Below are 21925 nucleotides of genomic sequence, written 5' to 3' on the forward strand. Positions count from 1 at the left end.
TGCTGAGATTTTCCAGCATTGTCTGTTTTTGTTAGCATCAGTAGTGATACAGTCAGTAACATGGTGCTGGGGGAGAGGGGTTTCTGAGTGATAGTGTGAAGGAACTTGATAAACATCAGTAGAGATGTAGTGAGTAAGACAGTGTATTGGGGGAGAGTGGTTACTGCATGACAGTGTGAGAGAGCTAGATTATCATTAGTAGAGATACAGTCAACAACACAGAGTACTGGAGCATAGTGGTTATTGAGTGCCAGTGAGGGATCTGCATTAATATCAATAAGGATACCATCAGACATACAGAGGGAGTGGTGACCGATGGCGCACATGAGTTGGATCAACATCAGTAAAGATACTGTCACTAAAACAGTGTATTGGTGGAGAGAGGTTACTGAGTGACAGTGTGAGGGAGCTGGATTCATATCAGTAGAGATACAGTCAGTAACACAGGGTTTTTGGGAGAGTCGTTACTGAGTGACAGTATGTGGGATATGGCTGAAGAGTGGAACATGTGCTGCTGTGTTTGATTGATGATTGTTTTGATGCTGTTGGAAAATCTATCTTTCTATTTTGCAGAGCAAGGAACAGCAAAGAACCATTTAACATATTTACGGGCTGGAATCATGATCCTCTTCATGATCATCTGTGCGCTGATTATATGGATAATTAATAAAAGGAAAAAGCGCGTGGCAAATGTAGGCAAGTTGCACAAACACATGCATGTGTATAAGGAGCTCATGGTACTCATGGCACAGTGGTTAGCATCGCTGTCTCACAGCATCAGAGACCTGTGTTTGATCACTGACTTGGGTCACTGTCTGTGTGGAGTTTACACGTTCTCCCCGTGTCTGCGTGGGCTTCCTCCGGTGCTCTGTTTCCTCCTATAGTCTGAAAGACATGCTGGTTGGGTGCATTGGCCATGCTAAATTGTCCCTCAGTGTAGCCGAACAAGTGCCGGAGCATGGAGACTGAGGGATTTTCACAGTAACTTCACTGCAGTGTTAATGTAAGCCTACTGGCGACACTAATAAATAATTAAATAATACATGTGTGTGTGGATCAGGTGGAATGTAGGTAAAGGGGCAGGGCTAACTAAAATGGATCGAACTGTGAAGGTGGAGTGAGGGGAAGGGTCTGGTTTGGGAGCAGAATTAAGGGAAAGAATCAGAGAATCCCTACAGTGCAGTGACAGCACTGACAAGAATCCCACCCAGGCCCGAAACCCATAACCCCATGTATTTACCCCGTTAATCCCCCAACACTAAGGGTCAATTTAGCATGGCCAATCAACCGAACCCACACATCTTTATATTGTGGGAGGAAACCGGAGCACCTGGAGGAGACCCACGCAGGCAGAGGGCAGGGACAGGAGGAGGGGGATGGTGTGATAGGGAAGTGAAAGAGTGAACATGGCTGAATACAGAGGTAGTGAAAGGATTGTGAGGAAAGGCAAGAGACAAGGTGCAAAGGGGAGGGGCAGGGGAGGAGAAGGTAGGGCATGAGGGGGCAGGGGAGCAGTAAGCATGGAAGCAAGGGACAAAGGAGGAAGAATAGGTGGAAGCTTGGGAAGGGAGGGAAGAAGTGGACATCCCTGGAGGGGGCCAGGAAGGAGGGGCAAGAGAGGAGGCAAGAGGCGGCTGGACATTTCTCGATTCAATGACATGAAGAAAGGAGAAGGTGATGCGCTGCATGAATTGTGGGGCAGGAGAGGAGAGGACAGGAAAGGAAGGGGCAACTCAGAAGGAAAGGGGGGAAGGGGCAGGGGGTGAAGGGTTGGGAGGGGGAGGAGGGTCAGCAGAGACGGGAGAGGGTCAGGGAGGAGGGGCCAGTAGGAGGGGCGGGGGGGGCAAGGAGGGCTGGGCGGATGAAGGAGTGGCCGGAGAGGAGGTGGGAAGCAGGAGGGTCACGGAGGAGAGGTGAAGGTGAGGAGGAGCAGGGGAGAAAGGAAGAGCTGCGGAGGAGGTTCACGTGGAGCCCAGAGAGGAGTGGCCGGGGGGAGGACGGACAGGAGGAGGAAGTGTTTGGGAGGAGAGGCTGATGAGAGGAACATGTATGATGAGGTTGCATTGATAAATCCCCACGTCACTCACTGTTGTCCATTCTTCCCTTTCAAAGGTTCGAATGGGCAGGATTACACGGATAATCCACTGACTATTTATCCTGAAGTGCAGCGAGTGAATAGACCTCAAGAGAAACGCCCTTCACCAGAAGGAAATGAGATGGTAATGGAAAATAGGACAGAGGTTCCACCCCCAGAGCCTGTCCATTCCCTGGATCCCTGATTCTCACTACATCTCCTGACATTACCCCACCTGCTGAACTCAAATACACACACAGCAAGATCCCAGTGTTCAATGAGAACACCAGCTGCCTCATTTTTCAAAATAACCTCCACCACTGATAATAGTGAGGGTGGTGGTTTCATGGGAATATCAAAACCTCCAAATCCCATCCCAAATCTCTCAGGCACACACACATCATTCTAATCAGAATAGCATTCGACAATTCCTTCACTGTCACTAAGTCAAATTCCTTCCTAAACAGCACTGGGGTTGTTCAATGGCATTTACATCACTGAATCCCCCACTACCAACATCCTGGGGATTATCATTGACCCGAAACTGAACTGAGCTAGCCGTATAAGTACTAAGGCTACAAGAACAGGCTGGAGGCTTAGATTCCTGCAGCAGTAACTCACCTCCTGACCCCTTAAAACCTGTCCACCATCTACAAGGCACAAGTCAGGAGTGTGATGGAATACTCCCCACTTGCCTGGATAATGCAGCTCCAACAACACTCAAGGAGCTCAACACTATCCAGGATAAAGCAACCCTACTTGATTGCTATCTCTTCCACAAAAGTCCACTCCCTCCACTGCCGAGACACAGTGGCAGCCGTGTGTACCATCTACAAAGTGCACTGCAGGATCTCACCAAGGTTCCTTACACAGCACCTTCCAAACCCACAACCACTACCTTCGAGAGGGACAAGAGCAGCAGATACCTGGGAACACCAGCACCTGGAGATTCCCCTCCAAGTCCCTCACCATGAAATATATCACCACCCCTTCATTGTTGCTGGATCAATATCCTGGAACACCCTCCCTAACAATGTACCTACACCTCAGGGACTAAAGTGGCTCAAGAAAGCAGCTCACCACCACCTTCTCAAGGGGTAATTAGGGATGGGCAATGAATGCTGGCCTAGCCCACATCCTATGAACAATTGTTAAAAATCTGTGAGTGGAATCTGCCCAAAAGTGGGAGAAAGCTGGTGTGAAACTTGTAATTACACAGCTGGCTTTCCTCATTGTATTGAACAACCGAGCAATATCAAAGGGGAAGCAAGAACCAGGCAGTCACCTGGAGGGAGTTGGGTACAAAACAAATGGCAAGGCCAGGAATATCGAGATCTCCGATCTCTGGTTAAAGTAAAAGGAGCTCCTCCCCCCTGAGACCAGAGTGACCCACCCACCCCTAGGACAAGCAATGTCACACTCCACCTCCCCCTTCCTCCACAACCATCAGGACACACCGCAGTACCCTCCCCCCTCTGCCCTCCCCACAAGGTGTCAGTGCGCTCCCATCCCAGCCCCCGTGCCACTCTTACCACCTGGGGGCACTAGTTAACTTTGGATAAATGATGAACTGACAAGGACCAGGGCCTTGGTCATCACGACTGTTTTTTGATTTAGAAAACCAGCAGTGATTAGCGCTGACATGTTGTCACACCAGTTGGTTGGGAAGTTACAATGAGGACAGAAATAGCAGCAATAGGCCCACAAATTATATTATAATGTACTATAATATATGCTAATGAGGCTCACACCCTTCCGAGGCGTGAACTTGATCATGCCATTAGAGAGGATGAGGTAAGATCTCACTCTGAGATCTCTCTGGCATAAATCCCGTTTTTGACCTATCGCTGAGATTTAACGGCCATTAGTGCACACGAATAACGGGGCCATTTGATTTTGCTCACTACTTCTTTCAAAAAGACTTTTCTGCTTTCTCCTTAGGTTCCAAAGCCGGCAGAGAGCTCGGAATACCACTCATGATCTACAATACAATCCAAGAACCCCTGGGGTACAGTATTCCAAAGATTCACAACCTTCTGAGTGATAAAATTGCTCCTCATCTCAGTCCTAAATGACAATCTCCTTTGAGACCGTCCCATTATGTTACATAGAAACTAGAAGCAGGAAGAGGCCATTCAGCCCTTTGAGCCTCTTCCACCATTCATTTTGATCATGATTGATCATCGAGTTCGATATTCTGTTTCCCACCTCCTCCCCCCTTCCGCCCTATCCCTTGATCCCTTTATTCACTGAGAGCTATATATAATTTCTTCTTGAAATCAGACAATATTTTGGCCTCAGCTACATTCTGTATGAATTCCACACATTCACCACCCTCCGGGTGAAGAAATTTCTCCCCACCCCAGTTCTAAAATGTTTATCCCTTATCCTCAAAGTATGAGCCCCTAGTTCGTTACTCCCTCATCATTGGGAACATTCTTTCTGAATCTGCCCTGCCCAACCCTGTTAGAATTTTCTAAGTTTCTATAAGAGCCCCCTCACTCTTCTAAACTCCAGTGAATATAATCCGAACCAACTTGGTCTCCCCTCATATGACAGACCTGCCATCCCAGGAATCAGCCTGGTAAACCTTCACTGTACTCCCTCTATAGCAAGGACATCCTTCCTCAGATAAGGACGCCAAAACTGCTCACAAGGCTCCAGGGATGGCCTCACCAATGTCCTATACAATTGCAGCAAAACATCCATATCCCTATACTTAATTCCTCTTGCTATGAAGGTGAACATACCATTTGCTTTCCTTAATGCCTGCTGCACCTGCGTGCTTACTTTCAGCAACTGATGCACGAGGACACCAAGGTCTCGCTCTCAATTTACACCCATTCAAGTAATAATCTGTCTTCCTATTATTGCGACCAAAGTAGATTATCTTACATTTATCCACATTATACTGCATCTGCCATGCATATGCCTGCACACTCAGCCTGTCTAAATCACAGTGAAGCATCTCTGCATCCTCTTCACAGCTCACCCTCCACTCAACTTTGCATCATCTGAAAATTTGGAGATAATTTTGGAGATCAAATTGGTTAGCCCTGCTGCCTCACAGCGCCAGGGACCCGGGTTTGATTCCAATTCAGGTGGCTGTATGGAGTTTGCACGTTCTCCCCCTGGGTTTCCTCCCACACTCCAAAGATGTGTGGGCTAGTTTGATTGACCATGCTAAATTGCTGCATAGTGTCGGGGGATTAGTAGGGTAAATACATGGGGTTATGGGAATATGGTCTGGATGAGATTGTGGTTGGTGCAGACTCGATGGGCCGAATGGCCTCCTTCTGCACTGTATGGATTCTATGACCTATGATACATGCACATTCAATTCCCTCTTCCAAATCATAAATATATAATGTGAACAGTTGGGATCCTAGCACAGATCCCTGCAGAGCCCAACTAGTCACTGCCAATCAGAAAAAGACCCAATTATACCAACTCTTTGCTTCCTATCTGCTAACCAGCTTTCTATCCATATCAAGACATTACCTGCAATCCCATGTGCTTTAACTTTACATAGTGACCTATTATATAGAACATAGAACACTACAGCACAAACAGGCCCTTCGGCCCACAAGTTGCGCTGATCACATCTATACCTACTAAGCCATAGACCTATCTATAACCCCCAATCCCATTAGATCCCATATACTCATCCAGAAGTCTTTTAAAAGACCCCAGCGAGTTCGCCTCCACCACCACTGACGGCAGCCGATTCCATTCACTCACCACTGAGTGAAAAACTTACCCCTGACCTTTATATGAAATATGAAACCTTTTCGAAAGCCTCTGAAAATCTAAATAAACCAAATCCTCCATCAACTCTTCAAATTACATCCTCAAAGAATTCCAATAGATTAATCAAGCATGATTTCCCTTGTGTAAATGTTTGCTGACATTGTCTGATTATACCTCTGCCTTTCAAATACCGAGCTGTGAAATCCTTGATAATAGACTCTAGAAACTTCCCCAGTACTGACGTCAGGCTCACTGACCTATAGTTCACTGAATTTATCTCTCTTTTCAAATAATGCATTTACATTCGTCCCCCTCCAATCTGTAGGAACTATGTTTTTGATTCTCCAGCCAGTGGGAAACAGTCTCTCAGTATTTAACCAGTCAAACCCTTCAGAATTTCAGAATGAATGGTATTGTCACTGGATTAATAATCCAGGGGCCCAGACTAATGTACTGGGAATCTGAGTTCAAATTCCACCACAGTGACTGCTGAATTTAGATTAAATTAATGAAACCCTGGGATTAAAAACTAATCTAATTGTGATCACACAAAACCTTGCCGATTGTTGTATAAGCCCTAATGTCCAGTTAGGGAAGGAAATCTGCCATCCTTACTTGGTCTGGCCGACATCAGATCCACAGGAATGTAGTTGACTCTTAAATTCCCCTGAAATGCCCTCAAGCCACTTGCATTAAGGGCAATTAAGGGCAACAAACTTTTCCCTTCCCACTCCATAATTCCAAACTGCTATGCAGTCAAAAAGGAATGAAACTGGATGAATCAAAATGAGAAAAGCAAACACAGGTCTGTCCACCCTGCAAAGTCCTCCTTACTAACATTTGTATCAACGCTGGGGGAGCTGTCTCACAGACTAATCAAGCAACAGTCTGACACAGTCATGCTCAGGGAATTATACCTTACAAATAATAACCTGGACACCACCATCACCATTCCTCACTGTGTCCTATCCCACCAGCAGGACAGGCCAAGCACAGGTAGTGACATGATGGTATAGAGTGGGGAAGGAGTTGCCCTGGGAGTTCTCAGCATGAACTATGAAACCCATGAAGCTTCAACATGGGCAAGGAAAATTCCTGCTGATTACTATATACTGTCCCTCCTCAGCTAATGAACCAGTACTTCTCCATGTTGAAAACTACTTGGAAGCACTCAGCATGGCAAGAGTACAGAATGTACTGTGGGTGGGGACTTCAATATCCACCACCAATTGTGTCATGATCATACCACCACAGACATAGCTGGCCGGGTCCTAAAGGACAGAGCTTCTAGGCTGGGATGAAGTGACCAATGGTGGAAAAACATACTTGACCTTATCCTCACCAACCTGTCTGCTGCAGATAACAGTATCGGTCGGATTGACCACTGCACAGTCCTTCTGGAGACAAAATCACGTCTTCACATTGAGGATGCTCTCCACTGCATTGTGTGGCATGACCCCTTTGCTAAATGGGATAGACTTCAAACAGATCTAGCAACTCAAGGTTGGGCATCCATGAGGCGCTGTGATCCTTTAGCTGCAGCAGAATTGTCCTCAACCACAATCTGTAACCTCAGGGCCCAGTATATTCCCCACTCTACCACTATCACCAAGCCAGATGATCAATTCTGGTTCAATGAAGAGTGCAGGAGGGCATGTCAGGAACAACACCAGGCTTAGATAAAAATGAAGCTTCAAGCTGGTGAAGCTACAACACGGGACTACCTGCCAAACAGTGACAGGCAGAGCTAAATGATCTAACAAGTAACGGATCTGATCTAAACCCTGCAGTCCTTTCACGCCAGTTGTGAATCCTTTCCACATCCACCCTGTCATTAGCCTTCAGGATCTTAAAGGTTCCGATTGAGTTGCCTCTTACTCTTATAAACTCCAATGGATATAACCTGAGCTCTCCAAACTTTTCTCATCAAACCACCCACCCATTTCAGGTATTAGTCTTTTTTCTGAATTGTTTTTAATGCATTTATATTTTTTCTCACAATAAATGATAAAATTAGCTTTCCTAATAACTTGCCATACCTGTATACTAGAATCATAGAATCCCTTTGTTAGATTCATATAATTGAGTCTGCACCAACAACAATCTCACCCAGGTCCTATCCCTATGACTACACATATATACCGTGCCAATCCCCCTGACACAAAGGGGCAATTTAGCATGGTCAATCAACCTAACCTGCTTATCTTTGGGCAGTGGGAGGAAACAGGAACACCGGCAGAAACCACGCAATCAACGCAAACTCAGCACAGACAGTAACCCAAGCCAGCAATCGAACTCAGGTCCCTGGTGCTGTGAGCAGTAATGCTAATCACTGTACCATAACCTTTGATGTGACATTTTATCAAATGTCTTCTGGAAATCTAAATACAGTACATCCACCCATTCTCCTTTATCTACACCACATTACTTCTTCAAATAAATGGGTTAAACAGGGTTTCACTTCCACAAAACCATGTTGACTCTGCCTGATTATCTGAACTTATCCATGTGCCCTGCTATAACATCTTTAATATTATCTTCTAATGTTTACTCTGTGATAGATTTTAGGCTAACAGGCCTATAGTTTCCTGCTTTCTGACTGCTTCCTCTTTGAACAATGGAGTTACATTTGCTGTCTTCAAATCTAATGGGACCTTCCCCGAATCTCGGGAGTTTTGGAAAATTAAAACCAGTGCATCAACTATCGTAACAGACACTTCCTGTCAGACCCGAGGATAAATTTGTTCAGGACCTGAGCTCTTGTCAGCCCACAGACCCAACAATTCACTCAGTGCCACTTCTCTGGTGATTAGAATGTTCCTGAGTTCCTCCCTCCCTCCTATTTCCTGGTTTATAGCTGCTTACAGAATGTTACTTGTATTCTCTATAGTGAAGACTGATGAAAAATACCTGTTCAATTCATCTGCTATTTCCTTGTTTCCCAATATCAAATGTCCAGACTCACTTTCTATGCATCTAATATTCACTTTGTTAACTCCTTAATTTTAAAATGTTTGTAAGTACTCCTACCAGCTGTTTTTTATATTTCGGGTTAGCTTTCTCTGGTAATACAATTTTTCCATCATTGATAATTTGTTAGTCATCTTTTGCTGTTCTTTATATTCTGTCCAATCTTCTGAGCAATTGCACAATTATATGTTTTTCTTTAATTTTGAACTTTAACCTTTCTGGTTAACCATGGATGGTTGCCCAACCCTTGTATGTTTTCTTCCTCACTGGCATCCAGTAAGTCCTACATGCTGTAACTGTGACACATCATGTGTACTGCCATCCATAATGTATGTAAATTCACTGTTAAATTATCTTTATTTAATTATATATTTTACTTTGAATTTTATATCATTTATTAACCTTACCACCAGTCCCTGGACTATTTTGAACCATAGGAATAGATTGAATCTTAGTCTGTTATGTTGCCAATAACTCGCTTCTTCTTCTGTAGCAGAGTAAGACCACTTCCTCGAGACTGAGAAAGTTTGAAAGCAAAAGAGTACTTCAGTGCAAAAGGCAAGGCGCTTGCTACCATCTTCATCCAGAGGTGCTGACTTGTCCACAAGTCAGGAGTGTGATGGAATACTCTCCACTTGTCTGGTTGAATGCAACTCCAACAATACTCAAGAAGTATGTGTCAGGAAGTCGAGGTAGATTTACATAATTTTTATTTGTTTGTAGATATCAGAAGTAAGGCATAGATTTTCAGCTTAATTTGTGTTTAATTATGTGCTAAGAAAGTCAATCTGTAGTTTTGTTCAGATGCCTGCATTGTACTGTTGATTGTTTTATGATGTTAAAGCTAAGAAAATGTAGGTTGTTGCTTAGCAACCAGAGGCCACACTGAGACCATAAGGGCTTTTGAGTTAATTGTGATCTAGTGCCAGGAGCAACTAAGTACAAGACAGGCTATTGCAGATGGCAGATTTGCCAAAAGAACGAAATAAAGCTCCAGAAACCAAAGAATGAGAAAAAGGAAAGTCTCTAATAAAAGGAACAAAGAACAGGAATCTGAGCAAGATCCAGTTCAGTGAAATTAAAGGAGAGAGAGAAGGCTCTGAACTAATGACCCAGCTGAAAGAAGCAGATTTAAAGTTGACGATGTGAGAAACCAGATATCTGAGAGGCTCAAAACATTGGTGGTTCCTCACGGAGCTGTGAGGCAGTGGCATTTTGTTGGCAAGACTGAATCCCTGAGAGAGTTTGTGGAAAGCAAATGGTGATCTAGGTAAAAGGGAAGCTAAAAGGGAAGGCTGAAAACCCTGGAGTTGTGTTGTGTTGAAGAAGATTCCAAACTGTGTTCTTCAAGGGCAGAGATTGGAAGACAAAGAGTTTCAATGAGGCCAGTTGATTCACAGTGTAACGGCTATTTGGATGGAGTGGACTTGGGGGAGGAGGGTGAAGGGGTGGGTGGGGTCTGCTGAAACTGATAAATAATCCTCAGAATCTATCTGTGGTTGATTTCAGAGAGACCAGATTTCATTGATTTGTTTAAGTGGCCTGTGTATTTACTGAGATCATTAGAGTATCGGATAGATTTTGTAACTTGTGTCATCCTTACAAATCTGTATATATCCGTAAAAGTAGAGTGAGACGGTACTGTACCATAGTTAACTTTTTTGCTTACTGAATGTTTTATCCTTTTGTTAAAAGTTCATTGCCAGTCCTGTAACCCTGTTCTTCCACATGTCCAATTAAAAATTTAGGATTGATCAGGGATCCTATCCTGGGACCTGACCTGTCCAGTAGTAAATTCAACTGAGATTGTATCATTTGACTCCATTCTGGTCAAAGCAGCACACTTAATTGGTACCTCATCCACCACCTTAAAGACTCACTCCTTCCACCACCGATGCACACTAACTGCCATGTGTACCATCTACAAGATGCACTGCAGGAACGCGCTAAGGTTCCTTCGGCAGCACCTTCCAAATCACAACCACTTCCATCTAGAAGAATTAGAGCAACAGATACCTGGGAACACCACCACCTGGAGGTTTCCCTCCAAGCCACTCGCCAACTTGACTTGGAAATATATCGCCATCCCATCACTGTCGCTGGGTCAAAATCCTGCAACTCCCTCCCTAACAGCACTGTGCATGTACCTACACCACAGGGACTGCAGCAGGTCAAGGAGGCAGCTCATCACCACCTTGTCAGGGGGCAATTAGCAATGGGCAATAAATGCTGGCCTAGACAATGGTGTCTACTTCCTATGAACCAATAAGCAATATTAGGTGGAACCACTTGATCAGATCAGGGTCAGTTTAAACCATGAATTGGAAAATCCTCTCCTTTTAATGAGGATGAAGTTGAGGGAATAAACAGTGGAGTGGGAGAATCAGCAGGATTCACCCCAATAACTCTGCGTGTGATTATGTGTGTGTTGAGCTGTCTGATGAACAGGCAACACACAGCTCAGTTAAGACAGTGTGTGCTTCTTCTGAATGTGGAGTCCATCAGTATTAAAAAGAAAAACTCAACTTCCTTTTAGTAACAACCGGGAGAGAGGATCATCCCCCATTCCTGGAAAGTTTGTTATGTCAAAGTCCAAAAGCTCATGAATTGCTTTGGCTATGTTTTTCGTGAATGTTTTATAATTTTTTTTCACAAATTATGAATAAATGTGACTTACTTTTGGACACATTACAGTTGGTAATCTGTTATTTAAAAGAAGGGGAAACACGTTTAACAAAAGCAAATTTAATCCTTATTCAAGTTGTATAAGAGATATTAGCAAAACAGTTTTTCAAATTGTGCACTCTTATCCCTCACTCTGAAAGTATCAAATGCCTCACAGATTCCAAGCCAATGCCTCATTGGGAGAGATTTGAGTATCACTGGGGAACAATATGGATAATTTAATTATGGAACAAACAGAATGAGGGATTCTCAGTTACAATCAGGATCTTGCTTTGAATTTGCTACACTGGCAATGAGGGAAAACTAGATCAGTTATTGGGAGATCACAGTTTACAGTTGTGGGGTGAAGGGGAAGTGATTGTCAAAGCTCAGAGAAAACAGGTCCAAAAGGCCTTAAAATGCCTTTAATGAAGAAGATTGACCTGTATTACCCAGACTTTGAGAACTAGAGGCAGTATATCGAAAGGTGATGTTATTTCTTTGCAATCAATGAGATCACAGCAGAGGAAAAACAAAAGCTGAAACTACCCTCAGTCTGTAGCCCATGAAGCTACAGCCCAGTGAGAAGTCTAACACCACATGACACTCCAGACAGGGTCGGATTCTACGTGGGCTGGTGCAAAATTCTGGCAAAGTCTTTTGACCAGATGGTCAAAAATTGGTCAAAGATCATTTTAACCCCCAACCTTCAATCATCATGTTGAGGTCGATGTTTCACTCTGCAGTGAGGGTCTTGTGGAAGACAGTCTCTGGGTTCATGGCTAGATTGAAAGGGTTAGCAGAGCGCTGTGAATTCAATCCAACTTTTGGGGAAATGTTAAGAGACCAATTGGTCTGTGGGATTAACAGCCTCACAGTACAAAAAAACCACCTGCTGGCTGAGACTAAAATCTCTTTGGAAAATGCCATAGAAATGGCCTTGGTGACTGAATGTGCTGAGCAGGGCACAAGTGAAGTACAAGGCATGCCGAATGAAGTGAACTGTCTGTGTCATGAAATGGTTGCTGTGAGGAACAGCCCATGTAAGGTTGCAGCAGAGCCTGAGAGGTGTAGTACAGCACTGGGGGTGGATGTTTGTTATTGGTGTCGGGCAGAGAGCTCTCCCAGGAAACAATGTAGAAATTATGTATGTTTCCATTGAAAAAGGAGGGATCATTTACAGGCACGGTACAAAACTGAGCATGAAGAACAGAACACACAATAAAAACAAGTTAGTTTAGTCCCGTTAAAATACCTGTCTGAGGAGCCTAACAAGGTATCTGTTGTATGTGCCGCACAGTTTGCTTTAATCCTTATGGGGTGGACAAATAACTACGAGTAGATGTCTTGTTAGTACAACCAATATTTATTGAAGACACACGATTATCACCCACCCAACCAACAATAAGTTATCTTCACAGAAAATACGAGAGCTCAAGTCCAATACAAGACCTTGACTTAACTTTGCATGACTGGCAAATACCCAAACAGGTATTGGCCTTTACCTGTGCGCTGGTCTCGGTCGTCCTCTGCGTCGTCTGGTCCTTTGCCTGGTCTGGCACTCTGGCTCTGGTCTTCCTTTCTTCTCGGGTGTGGTGGCTCTCCTCATGCTGGCTGTCACTGGCGATGGTCACTGGTGCTGTAGCTTGTTCATGGGGTCAGAGAGAGAGTAAGAGATTCTTGGTTGTGCAGCACTCTTTATACTCTGTTGGCTCTCACGCTCCTTTTGGCCATTACCAATCAATCGATCAGGACTTGATTCCCCCTGATCGATTAAGTCCAATCAGGTGCTACCACACCAATCTCTCAGTGTGTCCCCAATGGCCATGTCTGTAGGTGCTGGGGGCACGCAGGGTTCACACCACCCTCCCAAATAAGGAGTTACGGTGCCCTTATGTCTGGTAAACAAGCCTGTTTGACCAGAAAGTCTCTTTTGTCCTGGAGATGACCCATATCCTGTTTATGCACTGGTCTAAGTTGCAGCCTGTTTATCTCTGTCTTTTAGGCTGCAGCCTGTCGCTTTAGTTCTTGCCCGATTGTCCCAGGGCACTTTACAGATCACCATTTTAGATGGCCTGTTTGGCCACAGATCCGAAACTAATACTTTAAATCAGGTCCAACTCAGCAAGGTGTCACCTATAGAATTAGCTTTGATGATCAATGGCAGAATTCTTAAAATGGAGGTTAGCACTGGAGCCACAGCCACAGTCATCGGGGAAGATGCATTCAACTGCTTCTAGAAAGGTTTGTAATCATTGAGGTTGAGTAATTCGGAAGCTATTTTGTCTACATATACTGGAGAGACGCTGAAGACAGTAGGGTCAGTTATAACAGAAAACAAACAGCACAGTTACCAGTTCTAATGATTGAGGGACACAGACCTTGCCTCATGGGTGAAAACTGGGTTGAAACAGATAAAATTGGACTGGCTGGAGAGATTGCATATTGGGATGTAGGATTTCAAGAGTTATTGTGCAGAAACTCTGAGATTTTCCAGAAGGAACCAGGATGAAAAAAAGTGCTAAAGCCAATTTTTTCTTTCACCCTGAGGCAATGCCTAAATTCTTTCAAGTCTGCAACGTGCTTTATGCACTCCATCATAAAGTAGAAATGGAGCTAGGATGATTGGAAATCTTGGACGTCGTAAGAACTATACAGTTCACTGAATGGGCTGTGCCTACAGTCCTTATTTTGAAGCCAGATCACATTTCAACAATCTTGATGATTGTAAGTTAACTGTAAAGTGATGAGTTCAGATAGATAGATACTTCATTTCAAGAATCAAGGACCTCTACACAAAATTAGCAGGGGAATTTAAGTACACCAAGTTAGATCTTAGTTCATGACTGTCAACAGCTGGAGTTGAATGAAGATTCCCAGCAGTTAGTTACCATCAACACTCACAACCAGTTATACCAGTACATGCATATGTCCTTTGGAATCTCTTTGACCTGTGCTGTTTTCCAGTGTACATAGAAAGTTTATTGCAAGACATTCTCAAAGTAGTGATGTCCTAGTTATGGAAGCTTCCCCTGAGGAGCACAGGGCAAACCCAGAAGAGGTCCTAAAAAGATTTTAAAAAGCTTATGTCCATTTAAAAGAAGAGAAATGCACTTTCCAGATGGAGGAGGTTACCTGAGCTTCAGGGTAGATGCCAATTCCTTTGGAGGACAAGGTTAAAGTGATAAAGAATGTACTACGGCCTAAAAATGTACTGAAGTAAAAGTTGTACTTAGGGTTGGTAAATTATTACAGCAGATTCCCACAAAATATGTTTACAATCTTAGCCCCATTGCACCAGCTTTTGAGAAGCATAGGTGATGAAAATGGAGAGAGGCATTCAAATAGGCAATTGCAAAAGTAAAGCAAGCCTTACAGTTATCAACACTGCTTGTACATTTTGATCCAACCAAACCATTGGTCGTTACCTTTGACACATCATCATATGACATGGGAGCAATCGTGTTCCACAGGATATCAGATGGAACGGAGAGGCCAATCATATTTGTGTCAAGGACCTTATCAAACGTTGAGAAAAAGTATTTTCAAATTGGCAAAAGAGAGATTGGAGATAATTTATGGAGTGAAGAAGTTTCATTCATACATTTCACCATAATATCAGATCACAATCCGCTTTTGGGTTTATTCTGAGAGGATAAACCACTGACACCAGTCACCTCTGAGATGGTAGAGGGATGGACTTTATTGCTGGCTGCATACAGCTACTCAATCCAACGTAGGCCAGGGGTGTAGATATTGAATGTGGATGCACTCAGCTGCCTTCTTCTGCTGCAGACAGTACCATCACCACCTGTGCCACAAGAAACAGCGTTGGTGCTGCACCCGATCAAAACTTTGCCTGTCGCAGCTGCCCATAGAAAAACGGGACTAAAAGGGATCTAATATTGTTAAAAATTAAGAGGATGGTGTTACAGGGTTGGCAAAATAATAAGTCAGAGCAATAGGACCTTACCTGCAGCATAATATGGAGCTAAAGTGTGAGGACAGCGTGTTATTGTGGGGGACTTGTGTTCTTGTTCACTCCAGGGGGGACCACTTTTATTACAAGAATTGCACAATGTGAAGCCCAGGCAAATTAGGATGAAAACACAAGCCCAAAGTTACATCAATAAAGACATTGAAAGGATGCTCAGGCAGTCTCTGAGTTGTGAAAGCCAGCAGTCACTGCCAGCATACGGGAGTTGCCGCGTCGGCTGCACGTAGACTTTGCAGGACTGTTTATGGGACATATGTTCCTTGTCCTGCTGAATTCTTATTCAAAGCGGCTGGATGTCCAATTGATAAAGTCACCTTCCTGACATTCTCAGCCTTGTCACAGGGCAGATTGTCAGTGATTGTCCTCTGACTGGCGACTGCTACAATCTTGCTGTGAGCAGCTGGGAATTCTGTGATGTTCCCAATGGGATGTCATGGACTACTCTCTGGAAATGGCCCAGAATCAGAATGTCTTTCAGACTGTTGGAAAACACCTCTCCTCTCCCTCCTCTCACACACTTCTTCTCCTCTGTCTCCTCCTCAGCCCGTTTCCTCTTTTTCCTCATCCATCCAGCTGAGAGACAGATCCCTCAGTCCCTCCTCAAAGCTCTGTGAGGGAGGCAGGAGTCACAACAAGTTATGACTGTGCATCCAGATGCTGGTTTTTGGGTGCTTCAAGCAGCGAGGTTGTACGGAGGGAGTGGGGGTGAGAGAGAGAGGGAGAGGAGAGGGCAGGGGAGCAGGGAGATGAGAGGGTGAGGAAGTGAATGAGGAAAATGGAGAGGGAAGAAGAAGGAACAGCAGTAGGGGAGGGAAGTTCAGAGCAGTGAGGAGATGAGGAAAGGGAAGGGTTCTCTGATATGGGGGAGAGATGTGGAGGGAGAGGAGAAGAACGGGAGGGAGGGGAATGGGAACGGAGGGTCAAGACAGGAGGAAGCAGGCAAAAGGAAAAGGGATGTGGGAAATTGAAGGTGATGGAAAGTGAAGCAATGTGGGGGAGAGGGATACGAGTCTACAGAAAGGATCACCTACCATTTTGAATTTGCCCCTGGGTTCTCCTGGCCCCCAGCTCAGTGCCTGATAGAAGAGAGAAGGACGGAGGTCAGTGATCCCAGTCCTGACACAGAGCTGGATCCCAGTCTCTATCTTTCTGTCTGTTCTCTTTCTCTTATCCTCTCTCTCAAACATTTGCTCTGCATTCAAAATCCCTCTCATTCCCCAACTCTCAACCATTATCTCTCTCTCTCACTCTTTCTCTCCCCATCAAACTCATTTATTAGCTCTATCTTTCCTGTCTCACAATTATTCTCTCTCAATCATTATCTGTCTCATTCTATCTCTCCCTGTCTCTGCCTCCCTCAATCTCACAGTCTCTTTCCCTCTCAATCTCCCTCTCTCTTTCTGTCTCCCTATTTCCCTTTCTTTCTCCCTGAATCTCTGTCTCTCTTTTTCTTTCTCTGTCTCTCCTCCTGTCTGAATTTTTTGGCTGAGCACCAAATTCTTTGTCTTTGCTCGCTGCAGTGGCGGGACACGGACAGCTGGAAAATTCTCATCTAAGTCTCTCCTATCTTGGTCTTTCTGTCTCTTTCTCTCCAATCCTGTCTATCTCAATCTCTCTCCCTTTGACTCTTTAACTCTGGCTCTCTTACCCACTCAATCTCTCATTCTGCCTCCCCCTCTATATCATTCACAATCTCTCTCAGTCATCTCAATCTCTTCCTCTCTCTGTCCCCTTCAATTACAATCTCTCTCGCTTTATCTCTCTTTGTCTCTTCCTCTTTCTCTTTCCACTAACTCCATCTTATTCTCTCTTTATCTCTCTCTCTTTACCTCTCTCTGTCTTTGTCTAGCTTTGTCTCATTCTGTCTTGAAGGGGTGATCTTATAGCGGTCTATAAAATAATGGGTGCGCAGGTCAGTTAGATAGTCAACATCCTTCCCAAAGGTAGGAGAGTCTAAAACTGGAGGGCATAGGTTTAAGATTAGAGGGGAGAGATACGAAAGGGTCCAGAGTAGCATTTTTTTTAAACAGAGGGTGGCGAGCATCTGGAACAAGCTGCCAGAGGTAGTAGTAGAGGTGGGTACAATTTTGTCTTTTAAAAAGCATTTAGACAGTTACATGGTTAAGATGGGTAAAGAGAGATATGAGCCAAACGGTGACGATTGGGACTAGCTTGGTGGTTAAAACAAGGGTGACATGGACATGTTGGGACAAAGGGCCTGTTTCCATGCTGTAAACCTCTATGACTCTATGAATCCTTGTTCCTCTCTCTCTCCCTCTGTCTCCATCAGCATATCCATGAATATTGAAAAGTAACACTCAGTATTCTGTCTCTATCTCTTCTCCCTTCCTCTAACTCTCATTCTGTTTTTTATCTCTGACTCTTTCTCTAGCTGTCTCATTCTGTATCTATCTTATCTCTCTCTCTCCCTCTGTCTCTATCACAATATCCATAAATATTGAAGAGTAACAGTAGGATTCAGGAATGAGTTGCTAATACTCAACGTTTGCTGATCACGTGGACGATGACAATGATCGAGAGAAGAATAGTCAGAATGATGACAGAGCTGATGATCTTCACAGTACATGGAAAGCCGCAGGATGGTTCAGCTGGAGAAGGAGAAAGGAAACAATCACTGTTAAAGGGACATATTTCACAGCTCAGTGAAACTATTCATGGTTCACCAATTCACGGCCCATCACTTCACACTCACTGTCTGAGAGTAATAAAAGCAGAGAAAGTGACACAGAGATACAGAGCAGTGGGTGCATGGTGGCACAGTGTTTAGCACTGCTGCCTCACAGTGCCAGGGAGCCGGGTTTGATTCCCGGCTAAGATGACTTGGTGGAGTTTGCACATTTTCCCCATGTCTGCGTGAGTTTCCTCTGGGTGCTCCAGTTTCTTCCCACAGTCTGAAAGCTATACTGATTAGGTGTATTGGCCATGCTGAATATTCCCACAGTGTACCCAAACAGGCGTCGGAGTGTGGCGACTAAGGAATTTTCACAGTAACTTCATTGCAGTGTTAATGTAAGCCTATTTGTGACACTAATAAATGAACTTTAAAGTAAAGCTCCCTCTATCCTGTCCACATCAAACTCACACAGGACGTTACAAAATAGAACCATTTAACATTTGAATGAAGTTGCTTCTTTCTCTTGCTGTGATACTCACAGATTACAGTTACATTTTTCTCTTTCTCTGACTCACCAGGTTTGTTTCCATTGCAGATATCACTCAGGTTGATGTGTGCAGTGTCTTCACTGACTGGGTTCCTGGTCTCACATTTGTACACATTGTCCTCGATCTGTGCTGTGAAATGAAGCTGTAACTCCTGTCCATTTTCAGAGAGATGATGGATGCTGTCATTCCTCAATGCTTCTTGTCCCCTCCACCAACTGAAGCTGGTGTTGTCGCCTGTGTTCACTGAGCAGCTCAGGGTGATGTTACAGTTCTCCGTGATCTGATAGCTGATCTTTGTTCCTGTCACAGGCTCTGACATTCAGATTGAGAGACAAAAGATACATGAGGAAGGAATGTCGGCCCTTGTGGGTCACCTCAATATCCAGCATCCTCACACCCGCTTCAGACCCTCACAAGACAACTCTGAACCCCACTCAACCCTCCATTTTAACAATTCCGCTCAGAGTGTGGGATCATATCCTGGGAATTCTCTCTGGATCAGTCTCATTGGTGACTCCAGTATGTAGTCCCTGTGATCCTTATTATCTGGAGGGCACCCTCTGGATCTGCTGGGGAATTGGTTAAAGAAGATCAGCCTGGGCTCACAATAGAGAGACTCTAGAATTATGATAGAGTTGTCACTGTGAACCCTGTTCAGGGAGATAGTGATATTGTGGAAATGTCACTGGATCAGTAATCCAGAGACCCAGAATAAAACTCTGCTGATGTTGGTTCAAATCCCACCATGGCAGCTAATAGAAATTAAATGAAATTTATAAAATCTGGAATTGAAAACTTATCTCAGCAATGGTGAACATGAAACTGCCATTGATTGTTGCAAAAACCCATCAAGTTCATAATGTCCTTTAGGGAAGGAAATCTGCTGTCCTTACCTACATGTGACTCCTGATCCAAAGCAATGTGGGTGAGTTTTAACTGCCCTCTGAAATTGTCAAACAAGCTGCACAGTTCAAGGGCAATGAAAGATGGGAAATATAGTCTGGCCTTGTCAACGACACCCACATCCCATGAAAGAATAAAATATCCCTGACGAATGGAATATATTCGAGGCTGTACTCTCTGATCTCAGTAACATCTGGACTAGGAGATGGTGGTTGAAGCAACAATTCATTTATTTACGTGGGGCAGGTGAAGGATTATACATGGCGGTTAAAATCATTAGTGTGTTTGATATGGTAGATACTGAGAGGCTGTTTCCCCTTCCCTGCCCCGCTTGGAGAAAGTAGAATTAGAGGGGGTCACAATTTCAGGGTAAGGGGTGTTATAGGATACTTAAGGGGCTTGACAGGATAAATGCTGAGAGTACGTTTCCCCTCATGGGAGAGTCTAGGACCAGAGGGCATCGTCTCAGAATAAAGGATCACCGATTTAAGACTGAGGTGAGGAGGAATTTCTGCTCTCAGAAAGTTGTGAGTGTTTGGAGCTCCTTGCCACAGAGAGCTGTGGGGAAAGATTCCTTGTGTATATCTAATGCTGCAATAGATCGATTCTTGATTAAGCGAATCGAGGGTTATGAGAAAAGGACAGGAAAGTGGCTGTGAGGAATATCGGGTCACCGATGTTGCAGTGGATGATGGAACAGGCTTGAAGGGCTGAACGACTGACTCCTGTTGCTATTTCTCATGGTCTTGTGGTCAGCCTATTCCAGACAGAGAAGAGGAGGGAGTGATTTCTCACAGGGTTTGGAAAATTCGGAATTCTCTCCCCTCGGGAGCTCAGGTTCCTCACTCGATGAGGATATTCAAGACCAAGATGGAGAGATGTTTTGACAGAAGTCAGATTGAGGGATTTGGGAATTGGGTGGGATGATGGAGTTGATGTAGCTGATCCTATAGGATCTTATTGAATGGTGGAACAGGCTCAAGGAGGTAAATGTCCTCCTCTTATTCCTATCTTTCAGTGAGCAGTGAAGCTCAGTCCATCCAATAGAATCTCACTTACCATACACATCCAGTTTGAATTTCGTTGGAGTTTCCTTTCCTGAATTTGCTGTTACAACCACCTCATAATCCCCGGTGTCTGCTCTCTGTAAGTCACTGATTTGCAGGCTGAAGTTCCCAGGATGAAGTTTTATCCGTTTCTTGTAATCCTCAGCACCAAAATATTCAACATCGCCCTCCATGTATCTTGCTATTCTGAGACTGAGTGAAGATTGCCTCCAGATAACCTCTTCAATCTTCGATCCATTTGGAATCTCCGGAGACAGATAGACTGACTGACCCAGGGATCCATTCACAGGGAGACGGGCAGCCTGATTCTGAACTGAAGTTTAACAAGAGCAGACAGTCAGTGAGTGCAGAACGAGACCAGCTCAGTGCCTGGAGGATATTTCAATTCAGAGCACAACACCGTTCAGGAAGAGGCCATTCAACCCATCGTGCCCATACCAGTCCTATGACAGTGATCTTATTAATCTCATTCCCTTCACCTCCTTCCATCTCCCTGTAAATTTACCCCCTTCAGTGAATTTCTTCACTTCCCCTATTTGAAAGTTGTTATTGAATCTGCTTCCACTGCCTTTCAGGCAGCACCTTCCAGATCACAGGAACTTGCTGTGTAAAAACATTCCTCCTCACCCTCCTCTCTGCTTCTTTTACTGATTCTCTTCAATCTGTGTCTCTTTGTGTTTACTGACCCTCCTGTCACTGGAAACACTTTCTCCTCATTCACTCCATCCAAACACTTCCTGATTTTGAACACCTCAATTCAATCTTCCCTTAACCTTCTGTGCGCTAAGGAGAACAATCCCGGTTTCTCCCAGTCTCTCTGCATTGACTGAAGCCCCTGATTTCCTCGACCTGTTACAGTAAATTTTCCACATCCTCTCCGAGGATTTCAGAGTGTTCTCAGGAGAATTTCGACATTAAAATCCCAAATGAGGAAGCAAAACAGAACCGAGAGAGAGAGAGAATCACAAACACTGAATAAAACTCACAGACTGATATGGAGAGAGCCAGCGAACAGCAGATTAACCATTTCCCGAACTCCATCTTCCTTCAGTAACAGGAGTGAGGGGTGACTCTGAGAGATTGGAGACGATCTTGGAGGAAGCGAGGTTTTGGATGTGACGATGGGACAGGAGAGACAGATCAGAACCCAACAGCCCAGTCACCACCTTCCCTTTACTCCCTACTGGACTGCTAACAGTGAGGTAGATAGTTGGAGTGGGATTTGGTTGGATGGTGGGCTAGGGGAGGCTGCACTCAGATCTGACAGGGTCTCACTATCCAGTCAGTATTGGAGAGCAGTCCGGTCATTAGATGGTG

At 44.4% G+C, this 21925-nt stretch overlaps 1 protein-coding gene across 1 annotated transcript; it reads right to left on the reverse strand.

Annotated features, from left to right (window-relative positions):
- Positions 1-17954: 17954 nt before the first annotated feature.
- LOC145351318 (SLAM family member 5-like) lies at positions 17955-21705 on the reverse strand. The gene is made up of 4 exons (XM_080200940.1): positions 21595-21705; positions 20601-20921; positions 18666-18950; positions 17955-18064 (listed from the first exon to the last, which is right to left on the reverse strand). The coding sequence occupies exons 1-4, from the start codon at positions 21647-21649 to the stop codon at positions 17955-17957; spliced, it is 771 nt and encodes a 256-aa protein (XP_080057066.1). The 5' UTR covers positions 21650-21705.
- Between the last annotated feature and the right edge of the window lie 220 nt (positions 21706-21925).

This window comes from Carcharhinus amblyrhynchos, chromosome 13 (assembly GCF_965287045.1).
Source record: "Carcharhinus amblyrhynchos chromosome 13, sCarAmb.v2.hapA, whole genome shotgun sequence".
NCBI classification, from domain to species: Eukaryota; Metazoa; Chordata; class Chondrichthyes; order Carcharhiniformes; family Carcharhinidae; genus Carcharhinus; species Carcharhinus amblyrhynchos.